Below are 14,382 nucleotides of genomic sequence, written 5' to 3'. Positions count from 1 at the left end.
AGGTCTGGCCATGAATTCTTCAGACTTTGCTACTTGGTGAAGAACCTGGCGGGTAGCATCACGTCTGTCAGTTGAAGAAATGGAGCCACCGGGACAGCAGCTGGCCTGCCTGGAGTCGCCCGGCCTGGCAGCGTTTCCTCCTGTGTGCGAAGTGCCACTGTAGAGCCTCTGAGCTCAGAGCCACCCTTCCTCCCGCGGTGGCTGTCGCCGGATTGAGGACTTATGCCGTCTGTGGCATCTTGGAAAGGAGTCTATTTTAAAGCCTATAAAAGTGTTCCAGTATGGAAAGCGCACTAATAATGTCAGCCACCCTGGCCCGGGTGTGAGGGCAGCTGCCCGGATGGAAGGGCCTGGCTTTCTAGAGGCTGTGCCTCAGCGTCAGCCACGCCAGGTGCCCAACGGGTGAGAGTGGGGGCAAGGGTCATGGGGTAGGTCCATCCCGTGCTGGACCAGAGGAAAGGAAATAAACTCAGTTGAATTTTTATTTATCTTTTTTAAAGATTTTATTTATTTGAGAGAGAGAGAGAACAAGCAGGGGGAGGGGCAGAGAGAGAAGCAGACCCCCCACTGAGCAGGGAGCCCCATACGGGGCTCCATCCCAGGATCTCAGGATCATGACCTGAGCCAAAGGCAGATGCCTGAGCCACCCAGGCACCCCTCAGTTGGATTTCTAATGCACATTCCTGCTCTCACCCCAGTTGCGGCGGCCAACTTTAGGGTCTCCGTTGGGAGCCCTTGCACGCCCAGCCCACCTGGGCTCAGAAAGCACAGGCCGTTTCCAGCGTTCATGCCAGTTGCTCAGCGAGTTCTGGCCCTGTGGTGCTTCCCGTCTATGTCAGGATGCTTGTTTCCTTTCTCTCTCTCTCTTTCTGTCTGTCCCCCTCTGTTTCCTCTTTTCTTCCCCCTGGACGAGCTGTTTTAGATTCCATGCAGTGTGATCAAGCGATAATGCTGCCCCCTTGATACTGTCAGAACCTAGAATGTGGGAAATTCTGTGCTAAGTGGCCTGCGCGCCGAAAGCTGCTGGGTATTTCTAATTTGGGCATTGAGACTTTACAAGTCTGCATTCTTGGCCTCGCCAACCAGTTAGAATAGAACAATAAACCCCAATTTTTGTCATGCAAGGCTGTAATTAAAATGGCAGCTGGAACAGGCAGATACGGGGTATGTAGGGGGTGGCTGACTCGGTAGTGGCGGGCGCTCGGGGAGACACGGGGGTGTAGCACATGGTCCCCACTCTGCCACCAGCTTAGAGAGCCAAGTCCGTGACTGGCAGTGCTTTTGAAGGTTTAGAGTACTTCAGGGAGGCTTCGTGGAGAAGCTGGAACTTGGAAACCCTCGGGGGGGGGGGGGGCGGTGCTGGGTAGGTTGTGTGCTGAGGGACAGGGGCGGATCTGGGAGCCTGCAGGTGAGCGAGGGCCCAGCCTAGGCTCGGGGCTGAACGGAAGGCGACCCACGCCCCGGCGGGCAGGCCACCCGTCCCTTCAGCCGTTTTTGTGACCACCACCGAGAAACAAAGCCATCCTGGGACCCCAGTCCCCAAACAGCTCCAGGGGGAGCCTTGACTCCACGGCTACAGTTTGGAAATTCCTCTCAGGACATCAAGTCTCAGGGGGCCGGAGCTTGACAGCCAGCCTGTCGTCAGCTCTTAGTATTCTTGCCGTCATCCGGTCTCTTTTGCTGTCCCTCGACGTGGCCGCCCCATTGTGGCCGGCTGTCACAAGATACCGCGGAGGCGGCCAGGCCCCGGAGAGCTGCCGTGGCCGTTTCCAAGGGTCACTGCCCTTCATTCAGGAGCTGAGCTGAAAGGTCTGATGTGCATAAATTTCCACTTTAAATTGGGGAGCTCCGTGGAGGAAGGGGAATGGGATGTTTTTCCGAGTGGCCCTACCGCCCCTCCAAGTAACGGCTGCACGTTGGTCCAACAGGATTATGGCCTCAGAAAGCACTTTCTGACGTTCTAGGCTGTTCTGAACATGCAGTGGCGTTCTCAGGGCTCCTGGCCGCTGAGGTGTGGAGCCGAGAGCCGCGACAAGGGAGGGAGCGGACCCAGCCTCCCGCTTGGGAACCGGGTTTTGTTCCCAGGCGTCGCCCCCGCCCCCCGCGCCCCTGCATCTCCATCCCCGCCCCTCCCCGCCGTTTCTCCCCCTGCATTAGCAGTGACCCTGGCCAGCGGCTGCTTCGTCAGTCGTGAAAAGCGTTGTATTTTGCTCCTCTGTTGTGTCCGACAAAGCCTGGGTACGTTTCCTCTGTGCCTTAAACTGCCCACAGTCTCTCGCGGCAAACCCCCCCCCCACGCAACACGATCTGACGACGCGAAGTTGTTTCTCTTGCTGACACTGTTGGCCGTCGTCACGAGCTGCCCTTCTCAAGCACCCCTGTGTCGGGGCCCCCGTGCTGTCAGCCCCAGGAGGGCAGTGACACTTTTTTTCCTAATTTGCAAACGAAACCGAGGCTCATGGTGCAGTGAACGTGGGGGAGCCTGGCCTTGAGGTCGGGAGCCCACACTGGGCCTCCTCCGGTCCTGGTGGCCCCGCGACCAGCAGCGACCCCGCCGTCTGGGGTGGAGGCTCGGCCCGGTGCGCCGCCCTGATTCCCCCCTCTCTCGGCAGCTTCATAGCCGTGGAGAACATCGACAGCTACTGCGTGCTCATCTCCTCCAAAGCCGTGTACTTCCTGAAGAGTGGGGACTATGTGGACCGGGAGGCCATCTTCCTGGAGGTCAAATACGACGACCTCTACCACTGCCTCGTCTCCAAAGACCACGGGAAGGTGTACGTGCAGGTGACCAAGAAGGCGGTGAACTCGAGTAGCGGCGTGTCCATCCCTGGCCCTTCGCACCAGAAGCCCATGGTGAGTGCGCAGCCGGCCTGTCTGCGTCGCCCCGGAGCAGGTGTATCCCGCGGTGCAGAGATAGAAAGGACCCCGGGAGCACCGCTGCCCTGCGTGTGAGCGCTTTTCACCGGGAGTTCGTTTTAGGTTTACGCTGGGCTGTTATTAATCCCCAGGGGCACTGCTTCTCAGTCCTCCATACAGAAGGAGCTCAGCGTGTGTTCTCTGGGGTGCCGCGGTCCTCCCGACGACCCAGCCCTTCTGCCTCCACTGCCCATCGATAGCGGTGCGGGCAGTAATGCCAGCTCTCGCGAGTGCGAGGACCTGCTGACGTGACACGTGGGTGTTTTATTCCTAACCCGTGATGCTGCAGTGCATTGGCTGTGAGCACGCACGGGCTTCTCGGTTGTTCCTCCCATAGAGCGATGGCAGACTTGTTTCTCTGCGCAGAGAAGCACTAGCTAGCCTGGCCCTTCCCCGCAGTAAATTCTAAATAAATATTTATAAATAAGATTTATATGTTGCCCCCAAAGGGTACAAGGCATTGTCATGGCAGAACTTTTAATAATAACATCCCCATTAATCACCAACACGCATTAAGGACGTGCTGTCTGCCAGGCTAGGTACAAAGTACTTCCTGAGGGGTTAGCTGCTGTTATACCGTCCCTGTTCCCCCTTGACTGGTATGGAGGCTTGGTGAGGGCCGGTGACTCGCTCCAGGTGGTATGGCCAGCACTGGCAGGAACGGGGGTTCAGGCCCCGGTGGCGTGACCCTGGAGCTGGGAGTCTAGACCACTCTGCTTGCCGCCTCCACTCAGAGAAGCTGTTGGCTCAGCAGAAGCACGTGTGAGGAGACTCACCACCTCTAGCCGTAGTCTGACTTCGGAGGCTTTTCGTGAACCCGAGGTGTTAGTCATGCTCCGTTTTCAGCTGGTATGCCAGGATTTTCCAAGCTGCGTTCAAGAACGATGGGCCATTCAAAATGGCCCTGCTTATCCCTGGCTCGCCCTACAGATCAGAAACCGCAACCAACCTTATTGAGCCTCTCTCCTCAGGAATCCCTCGACCTTCCCCTGCTCAGGAATGCACTTGGGTTTGGCTTGGCTTGTGCCGGCTCCCCCGGGGTCGTTGGCTTAAGTCAGGGCTGGTAGATTCACAGAGTTAACACCCAGAAGTTGAGTATTTCCACAAGTTTCTTTGGACGGTGGGAGCCTTGCCCAGCTATGCTTTTGCTCCTTTCAAGGCAAGTGAACAACTAAGCATTCTTGATAAGAAAGGCCTTTAGGCTTTCGTCTGAGGATCCTTCTTCCCTCTTTGACCGTCACCAGACGTTATGGGTGAATCCCCTCGGTGCAGTTCTTTCTTCTTGCTCTTTGTCTAGCCTCAGCAGACCCTCACCCCAGAGCTGAGGCTGCTGCTCCCGCACAGGGAGTCCCAAATGTCAGGTATACTGTGGCTTGGCTACCCAGTCACCTGGGGCGTATGTTAAAGATACAGATTCCAGGAAGCCACCCCACATCTTGAATCAGCCTTCACTGGGAGCAAGCCCTGGGAACCTTTCTTAAAAGTAAACCCATACCAGGGGCACCTGGGTAATTCAGTTGGGTCTGACTTTTGATCTCGGCTCAGGTCTTGATCTCAGGGTCGTGAGTTCAAGCCCCACAATGGGCTCCACGCTGGGCAGGGGGACTTACTTAAAAAAAAAAAAAAAAAAAGTAAACCCATCCCGTTCCGATGTGCAGCCAGGCTGGGAGCCGATGCCTGGGCCAGTTTAAGTGTCCACATCCTGTAATCTGCTTGGCCCCTACCTCCGGGCGAGTTACTGATTCTATTCTGCTCTCCAGGTGCATGTGAAATCCGAGGGCCTTGCTGTCAAGTTATCACAAGAGATAAACTATGCAAAGAGTCTTTACTATGAACAGCAACTTATGTTAAGACTCAATGAAAATCAAGAGCAGTTGGAGCTGGACTCCTGAGAAATCCCAGCTGCCAGAGAGACGCCCCCAGACACAGACCCCAGATCGATCAGGAGGAAAGGCCCATCGGCTTGGCCTCAGAGGCAAAACCAGAATAAGGTTTGGAGGACGGTATGGAGAAATGAGGGGAGGATACAAATGGAAACCATATTAATTTGTGGGTGGGGTGGAGGGTTACTTTAGATTATGGGGAAGTAATTTTTAAAAGGTTTTGGTTGAATAACGTTAAAAAAAATGTATTGAGATGAATCTAATTTTTAGATTGCCCTGTATTTTGTTAACATGTATATATGTACAACTGTGTGTTTGTAAATATATAGAAGCATTTCTGAACAGGGCCTGTGATGTGTGTAAAGGTCTGTTAACTGTAAAGTAATATAAAATTATATTGGATCTTCTATTGCACTAATTCTACACGTCTAATTCAGGGTACTCTCTATAAAAAGGCATTCTTGAAAGCCGAAGAATGTTCAGTGTTAGTTTTGGAAACTAGAGAAGTCACAGGAACGAAGACTGAGTGAGGTTGGAAGTGCCCTGGCGGGGCGCCTTTGAATCCTGTGGCCCCCAGTTCGGATTGGGGAGCCGGTGCCTCAGAGCCGGAGCTGGCCCCCGAAGGAGATGTGGCACAGTGGCTCAGAAACCCGTCTTTTATTTATTTCCCACCCCTATTTTAAAAGTAGTTCCTAGATTATCACAAATTCGTTTTTTATCTATTTGGCTTTCTCCTGACTAGTCTTACCCAACTTTGAGGTAAATTGTGTTCTGTTACTCTGTGTGTGTGTGTGTTTGTGTGTGCATTGTGTGTGTACGTGTGTGTGCACGCACCCATGCACACACCAGCATTATAAGTTTTTCTTGGGTTATCATCAGAGAGGGTCAGTTTGAAACACTGGTAGGCTCTGTTGATTTAGAAGGAAAAACATCTCACAGAACTATTTGTTTTAACAAATCAAAAATCCACAGACTTATCAGAAGTCCCCAGGGAGAAGGCTCTCTTTTCTGGGCAAGAACGGGGAGAAGGTCCTAGGACTCTTTCCTTTGTGATAAAGCCACAGGCAGGTGCCACAAGTGCACAGCCCTGGGGTCAAGGATGGTAACACCGGACGAGAAGGGAGAAAGTCTCAGAAAAGGGAGTGAGATCTGAGTATCAAAAAGCTGTTTTGTCAGTTTTTCACAGAACCAAGATTTGGCTAGAACATCTCTTGTCCTTGCTTTTAAATTCCAGCCAGTTAGCAAGACCTGGTATGCGTGCCCTCTTCCTCCTGGGTCTTGTTTTTGTTGTTTCCCTTTTCTGTAAGGAATAAACACATTGGGAGGGGGGTTCACTCTAGAATGAATGACTAGCCTTGTGATTTTTTAATTTGCATTTGAATAAAGCTCATCAGTTTCTATGACCTTGTCTCCGTCGCTGAGATCTGAGTCAGTGGATCAGCGGATGTGTAGAAGGTTTTGGTGTTTATAACTCGAGACCCAAAGCCTCCAAGACGCAGATGAGGCTGTCCCGTCCATCTCGCTGTCCCTCCGCGCTGTGCGTGCATGCGTGTGCGTGCACGTGCCTGTGCATGCGTGCGTGCGTGGGGGTTTTCGAAGAAGCAGGAAGGGAGCTTCAGCACAAATGCTCAAGAGCTTTCACTGAGTAGCGTCCCCACGGATCGTCCTGAACTCTCAGGTCTGTGTCGTCGTCACGGACACGAAGGTGGTGGACTGCAAAATCGACGCTTGGCTTGTGAAGGGTTGCGGTGGGTTTCGGTTTGTTGGTAGCGTGTTTGTCTTTGCTGGGGGGCAGTCGTGACTCCCCGCTCACGCACGATCCACAGCAGGACGACCCAGCATCACCTGCCGCGGGTCCTCACCAGCCTCCCCACCTGGGCCCCACAACTCTGCCTTGTGGTTTTTGCCATCAGTGACCCACTGCCAGAGATCACGATCTCTTAAAGATGAGACTCTCAGAAGCCTTGATTGTTTGCCTCACTGAGCCTTCTGTCGCTTTCTGGAATGAAGTCAGTGGAATTTGTGTGACTGAAGCGGACGGCCTTCATCCCCGGTGGCAGCTGTGACGCAGGAGGCCGTGCGGAGCTGCTCCCGCGGGGTGAGAGGTGTTGCGATGCCCTCCTCTCCTTTCTAATTTTAATCAGCTCTAGAAATAGTCACCCCTCCCCGTGGATTGCGCAAGCCTGGCCGCCGGAGGAGCCTGAGAAGACGCTAGAGCTTCTCAGGCTCTCTGCCCTCACCGACCTCACGCCAGCCCGGGGGTGGGGACGGGGGAGGCTTCGGGGGCCTTGGGCAGAGTTTCCTGCTTGGCCAGGAAAGAATTCAAAGCTCTGAAGGAAGCAGGCCCTGCCCCTGGCTCCTTGAATGCCCCGTTTCTTTTTAAATTGGTGTTTAGCCCGTGATGTCTGAGACTTTGTTATGATAATTTCTCCCGATTTTCATGCTGTCCCAAATACACAGTTTCTCTCTGAGAAAAGTAAAAGAAATTGAATGAGGAGAAATTGGATAAGGAGAAATCAAAAGCCATCCTAATTCCCCGACCCAGCACAGTTGGCCAGCCCACAGGGCCCCGGCTGCAGGAGCTGCTGCTTCGCCCCCGGGGAGGGCTGGCCCGAGGGAGGGCCTCCGCACCCCTGCTGACCGAAGGGGGGGAGCGGCCCCTCACCAGCCCTGGCGCCTGGCGGGGACTCACCTGGATGTTCAGAAGGCTCGCGGGCCACTTTGTTTTTAAGCATCATCTGTGCCTCAAAATACCATAGTAGCTGCTTGATAAAACCTGGAATTAAAATCTCTGGTTCTCTACTGTGTGAACACGGTTACATACAGTCACCAATCTGTTAAAGACTCTTTCATCTGTTTCTCACGTCAGAGTTGTTATTTTTCTTCCTGTGGAATAAAATGCTTTATTGACTTCCCAGACAGGTTGTTTTCTTCTGGTTTCTTGGTGTTCCATAGATTCTAGAACCATTGCCAGTGACAAATGCCAAACATATTACAACGTTCGCAGTAACACGCAGCCTCTCCCCTGGCTCCAGGAAAGCGTGCTACTGGGGCAAAGCCCTCACCCTGAAGAAACCCTCGCCTTGAGCGTTCTTGACTTTCCAAGAGTAAGCAGCACTTTGGTCCTCCAGAGCCCGGCTTTGTGCGGGCAGCTCCTCCCCTCCCCACTCAGGTGACTGACCAGGCTAGGCCTCCGAGAGTGGAAGTTGTCGTGTTTGCTGAGAAGGGGGAACTTCGGGAGGAACAGGTTTAGAGCTCACTTTGTATGTGTTAAGTTCAAGGTGCCTACCTGACACCATTGGAGATGTCAAGAAGGCAGCGGGGCACAGGAGGCCAGAGCTCACGAGAGAAGTCCAGGCCAGAGGCGCCCCACTGGGAGTCATCAGCATCCAAACGACAAGTGGAGCCTGGATGAAATCTCCAAAGAAGTGAGCTGAATGGGGCTGGCAAAAAAATAGAGGCCCAGATCTGAGCCTTGGGGCTCCCCAAAGTTTAGAGTGTGGGCAGGCGGAGAGGAAGAGCACAGGAGACGGCAGGAGCATCCGGAGACACGGGCTTGAAGTTGGGAGGGTGTGGGTCCTGGAAGCTGAGCCTAGAACGGTTTCGGAGAGGAGGGAGGTTATCAGATGCTGCTGGTAAGTCAAGTAGGATAAGGACCGACAATACTGGGTTTCCAGCATCGAGGTCCCTGCAGCCTTCTAGACCGGTTTCAGCGGAGTGGAGAGGGGAGAAGCCGGATGGCATTAGAGCCCAGAGGAGAATCGAAGGGGGGACATTGGCAACAAGGAATATCTGACAACTCTCTGGAGTAACCTGGCTATAAATGGAAGGAGAGAAGCGGCTGGTACTTCGAGAAGAGGGGAGGGTGATAATAGAGGAAGGTGGTCGAAGGGGAGAAGGGAGACTAGCCAGGAAGAGGGGTAGATGTGGGGAAACGTCAGGAGATCCTCGTTTCCGTTGGTTCTCTTTGGTCAGATCAGCAGAGAGTGAGCACGGGGTGGGAGGTGACGGAGATTTGGAGGAGGGGAAACTGTAAGACAGACATTTGAGATCATGGGCAAGTGAGCAGACCAGGGAGGTAGGGACAGGTCAGCCAGGAAACATGAAAGGCCCATTCGAGGTTGGGGATCATTAAAGTGAGACCAGGCAGCCTGGTTCTGGTTTTCTCCAGCCACACTCAGCCGCACGATTTAGCGTGGAATAGGCAGAGGATTGGATTTAATGAAGAACTGTCCCCTCCTGCCCATTCAGATGTTCCAGCCACCATGGCCCACTGGAGCTCAACAAGAGCCAGCCAGAAGCAAATGTCAAACAGAGATCTGAGAGCTCAGAGAAGGGAGGGGTTCCATGTTCCAAACCAAAGCGCACAGCCAGAGAATATGCCCTTCCAAGTGGAAGAGACTCTGGGAGCTGTGGTTTGCACCCCCAAAGGCAGACCGCCCAGCTAGAATCGGTCAGGGGCTCCGGGGCAGGGGGGCAGTGTTGAAGGATGAGCTGTCCGAGCACTCTGGGCCTTGGAGAAACCTAGCGCAGAAAGGGGGTGCCTGGGACATCTGCCTTCCCCCCAGCTCCGCATGTCACCAGTTCACCGGGCAGACCAGGTCCTGCCCCTCCGGCCGCTACAGATCCAGGCTTCCTTTCTCTGGCCGGCAGATGATTCGAGCAATCATAGACACCAGAGTAAGAACTTGCTGCTGGATAAACCTGTTGAAACTTTTAAAATTAGCTTAGATTTTTTTTCATACAAATGCAAACCAAAAATATGATTTCACATGTGCCTTATGTGAAAGCAGGTCATGCAGTATTCACCCCTTCCTGCCCCCGCATATGCCCTTGGGATAACCTCGTGCAGCGCCCACGTCCTCCCAGCGTGCGTGTGTCTACAGTAGACCTCCGCACACATGCTTTCCCGGCGTTGGTTTCTGTGAATGTCAGAATCCTATATGCTCTTTTGCAACCTCTGCTCCGCTTTGGGTCCGCTGCACCACACCCCCCAGCCCAGAACAAGTCCACAATCAACAAGCACCCTCCCGCTTAAGTGCACGGGCACGCCCTTCGTTTCCGCGGAGTGGCTCCTGGGAGCTGAGTGCAGTGGGGTACACTCCAGGTCATCTCCCAGACCTGCTGCTGGGGGCGTGGAGGGCTGCGGCCTCTGCGGCGTGGACCAGTGTGATGGGCGCAGACTGGTGTCCCATCTTTCTTTCGCATTCGCCTGGCCGGGGATTAGGCCGTCTTCTCATTTGTAGGGGACTCGGCAGCCACGTGACAGCAGCTGGCCTCTCAGATCCATTCTTAGGACCACATTGTTTTTTCCTGTTTAACTTTAGTTTTTTGTTTAATGTCCTACATGGTGCGGATAGATTTCCTGATAGGGCGCCACCCCTACTCCCTGGAATAAGCCCATTCGGTCAGAACATGTGATTGTGTTATTCTTCTGACACATTTCCTGGCTCTGTTGGCCAATATGTTGTCTTTGCATCTTTAAAGTGAGAGGGCTCAATTATTTTCTCTATCTGCCTCGAGGTTAGAATTAAAATTATGTCAGCTTCCTAAAAATGGGTCATTTTCTCTGGCCTGTGACACTTAAATTACCTGAAAAGTTCCTGTTCTCATGTTCTAAAGTTAGATGGAAGATTCTAGGCTCTTCTTCAATGGCGCCCCTTCATCATCAGCCCCTGGTGCCTTCTGCTAATTGGAACGTCCAATTTCCATTTCTTCATGCGTCCATTTTGGCAGGAGGTTGGGCGATTTTGTTTTTTGTTTGTTTGTTTGTTTTAATCCTCCAGTTCTGGTGGGTTTTGCCTGTTACTATACAGTTGCAAGTATTCTCTTGAGATGATTTGAAGGCCTCCTGAGTCTGGTCATTTCTCTTCCTCCTTCCTAATCTTGCGTATTTGTTATTCACTGTTCTCTTCAAAGAACCACTTTGGGATTTCTCTTTGTTATTTTATTTTTATTATTTTGTTGATTACATCTCTAATCTTTTATTTCCCCTACCTGGCTTGTTTTGATTTCTCTTACCGCTCCTTCTTGCTTTCTAAGATAAGTACTCAGTTTTGTTTTGTTTTGTTGTGTTTTGTTTTGTTTTGTGTCGGCCTTTCTTCTTAAACAAACAATGGCATTTTTAGATTATACATTTTCTTCTGAACACAGCTCTGTTCAGCTCAGGTTTGGGTATTAAGTATTCTCTCGTTTTCTGTGTAGTTTTTACTTGGGCTTTAGATTTCTTCTCTGAGCTAAGAGCAACCTAAGACTATGTCATTTCTAAATATTAAAAAAAATGTATCCTCACTAAATTAGTCATTTCAAATATTATTGGATTATAAGCAGTAAATGTAACTGATGGGTTCTGCATTTTAAAAAAAAAATGTGCTGCAGCTTTCTTTTTTGTCCAAGTACTTGGTCGATTTTTATATATGTTCCACAAACATAGAAAACAAAAGCAGATGCTCTCTGAGGCGTGCAAAGATAGGTGCGTGCATACGTGTACTTGCGTCCTTGCATAGACAGAAGTTGGAGCTTGTCGACTATATCAATCAAATCCCGTATGGTCTTACTTGTGTGTGTGTAAGAGAACGCTGACCCACATCTTCAAGTGGCCAGAGAGGCCAGTTCTAACTTACACCATACTCCCCTGGAAAGTGCATAAGGTAAACAAACTTAGAAGAAAGAGGAAAACAGCAGCCTTAATTAGGCTGCCTCCAAGCAATCCAGTTGGAACTTTAGAAGGATTTGATACCAGAACAATAGCACTACACAGCTGTGTCCCCTTCCGCGGGAGCTGGGCCCACCCACTTGTCGCCTTCAGGGAGCCCGCCCACTTCTCCGCAGCCCTGACCCAAGCAGCACGCCCCAGTGTAAATAGTTCCCAGGGGGTAATAAAACCTCACACCTCCTGCTTATTCTGAGCAGCCTCAAAAGCACAAAAAAGTCATGGATACGGTTTGCCTTGGAGGAAATGGATGCATCCAGACCAAATTGACCCTTGGAAGCCCTGAACAAGTGAGCCCCAGAGGGAGGGGGGTCTGGGGAGAGGGGCTGAGATGACTTTAGCTGGAGATCTCCTGCCCTTGGGGCATGTTTTCCTAAGGCACTAAACTTTAGGGGTACACGGAGACTTCTGGGAAGTTTGGCCCAGCCTCCAGAAAGACAACTCCATTTTGTTCGACGGACCCATTCCTAGCACAGCTTCCGAGCTTCCGCCCCGCCAACACCAGGGAGGCACTGTCCAGCCTTGTGGTGAGCATCCGCCTGGGTTCGGGCTCAGGACTGGGTGCCAGGCGTATGGGATGAGTAGGGTGTCACCCTCACTGGCCTACCGGGCTGGTGGACCTCAGGGTGGGGCACAGAGGACTTCACTGGGGAAGAGACAGGGAGCCAGGGTCCAGAAGGACTGCGAAGAACTAATGACGCAGAGGAGAGGGGGTGCTCACGTGGAGTCCTGGACATGGGAGCTGTTCGGCACATTTGAGGACTGGAGTGCAATGAGCTGAAGCTGAAGAGACCCGGCCAGAGGCCAGGCCGTGTTGGACTTTGTAAGCTCCGTGGGCAAAGATTTTATGCAGAGGATTTCACTGTAAGACTGGCATCTAAAACTACCTCTCTAAAAAATAAATAAAATAAAAGCCTCTTTGGCTGCGAAATGGAGCCTGGGTAGAGTGAGTCCTGCTGCACTAGTCCAGGTAAGAAATGGTGGGAGTGGTGGAAATGGAAGTGTGTAGATGGGATATGCTTTTGAGGAAGAATAGATGAGACAGAGGGTTGGATCTAACGTAGACGATTACAGGGGATCAAGGGTAGTTCCCAGGTTTCCAGCTTAGGTAACCAGGTAACCGGTGACGTGATTACCAAGATGGGGGAGCACTGGGGAGAAAGCTGGATGCTTATGGCTGGTCCGTTTACTGACCAGGACGTGTTGGATGCTAAATGAGCAAGTGACTGTCCTCTCAGGGTACGGGCATATTCGGTTTGAGATGTCAGTGGCCTTTCAAGCGGAGAGGGTGGTACTGCTGAGAGGAATTCACAGAAGCCTAGGAACAGAGAGCACACCTTTGGCGCAGCCTGAATTGGGGTCGGGAAAGGCGAATGAGAGAGGCGAGATATAAAATGAAAGGACCCTGAAGTGGAATTTTGTCCTAGTTTGGGATGAACTGGTTTTCAGTCCTTTGCCCCACCAGGCCCTGCCCCACCCACCACTAATCCTGACCACAGAGGCAACTACTTTCAACTCTTTTTTTCAATTTCTTCGGGTGTCTACCACATGTTTCTACTACCTGTTCTTGATTTCTTCCCATCAGAGGTATTATCTACTGATTTCCTACTGTAGAGAATTAGGATTTAGTTCTTTCTACCCTCCCCCAACAACCCCCCCCCCACAATACTCCACACTGAATAAAGAAAAGAGGGACATCATTACAGATCCTGTAGATATTTAAAGGATAACAAGGGGATATTATGAATAACTTTTTTAAATCTGACAACTCAGCTAAAATAGACACATTTCTTGAAAGATACAAATTACCAAAATTGACGGAAGAAATAGAAAATCTGACTAGCCCTAGGTCTATTAAAGAAATGAAATTTGTAATTAAAAACCTCCCCACAAAGAAAAGGCCTGGATGGCTTCATTTGTGAATTCAGTCAAATATTTAAGGGAAAATTAATATCAATCCTATACAAATCCTTTCAGAAAACAGAAATCATTTCCAAATCATTTTATTGCTCTGATACCAAAGCCAGAGGTTTTACAACAAAAGAAAACTAAAGACCAATATCCCTCAACACAGATGCAAAATTTCTTAACAGTTTTTTAGCAAATAAACTCAATGAGTCATGTAACCCAATTGAAAATAAGCAAACACTTCAACAAACACTTCACAAAAGAAATATACAGAGGGCCAAAAAGCACATGAAAAATGTGCAGTATCACTCGGAAAAATGCAGATTACAAGCACAGCAAAATACCACCACATACCTATAGAATATTAAAGTGAAAACATCTGACAATAGCAAGTATTGGCAAGGGTGTGGGACACATGGAATCCCCATACATCGCTGGTGGGAATGTAAAATAGTAAAACTAGTTTGGAGAACAGCTTGGAAGTTTCTCGGTTAAACACACCACAGGACCCATCTGTTCTACTAGTTGCCGACCCAAGAGAAATGGAAATATGTCCACACAAAGACTTCTACACAAATATTGAATCATAAGAGCCAAAAATTGGAGACAACTCAAATATCCATCAACAGGTGAATGAATAAAAAAAACGGGGGGGGTATAACATAAGGATGGAGAACGACTCGGCAGGAGGCCTGAGCAGACTACTGACACGCATGATGAGAGACAGAAGTTCTCCTTAGGGAACCACTGAGATAGTCCAGGCAAGACAACAGACACGAAGAAAGAACCAACCCAGTACTTTGGGATATGTGATCAGGAAGGGAAGGACAAGGTCATGGTACTTCCTTGGTTGGACATTTGCCCTTGTTGCCTGACCAGAAATCGGTTCTCCCTTCTTCTGGAAATAGACCCTAAACTCCTTATGGAAAACCATTTCTCACCCACTCTGTCCTCACAGTTCAA

General features: G+C 50.9%; 1 protein-coding gene across 4 annotated transcripts in view; it reads left to right on the top strand.

Annotated features, from left to right (window-relative positions):
* Positions 1-7,718, top strand: part of VPS13D (vacuolar protein sorting 13 homolog D) — a 240,245-nt gene extending 232,527 nt beyond the window's left edge. For all 4 annotated transcript variants that reach the window (XM_045777921.2, XM_045777920.2, XM_045777919.2 and 1 more), the window contains 2 exons: positions 2,613-2,853; positions 4,677-7,718. In XM_045777921.2, the coding sequence (XP_045633877.2) occupies positions 2,613-2,853; positions 4,677-4,808 (373 nt within the window). In that variant the 3' untranslated portion in view covers positions 4,809-7,718. The remainder of the gene's footprint in view (positions 1-2,612; positions 2,854-4,676) is intronic.
* The last annotated feature ends 6,664 nt before the right edge of the window (positions 7,719-14,382 follow it).

The sequence above is a fragment of the Ursus americanus genome, chromosome 33 (assembly GCF_024610735.1).
Source record: "Ursus americanus isolate L20-20 chromosome 33, mUrsAme1.1.p, whole genome shotgun sequence".
Taxonomy (NCBI): domain Eukaryota; kingdom Metazoa; phylum Chordata; class Mammalia; order Carnivora; family Ursidae; genus Ursus; species Ursus americanus.
Note: the sequence above shows the minus strand (reverse complement) of the source record. Positions and strands in the feature narration are given on the sequence as shown.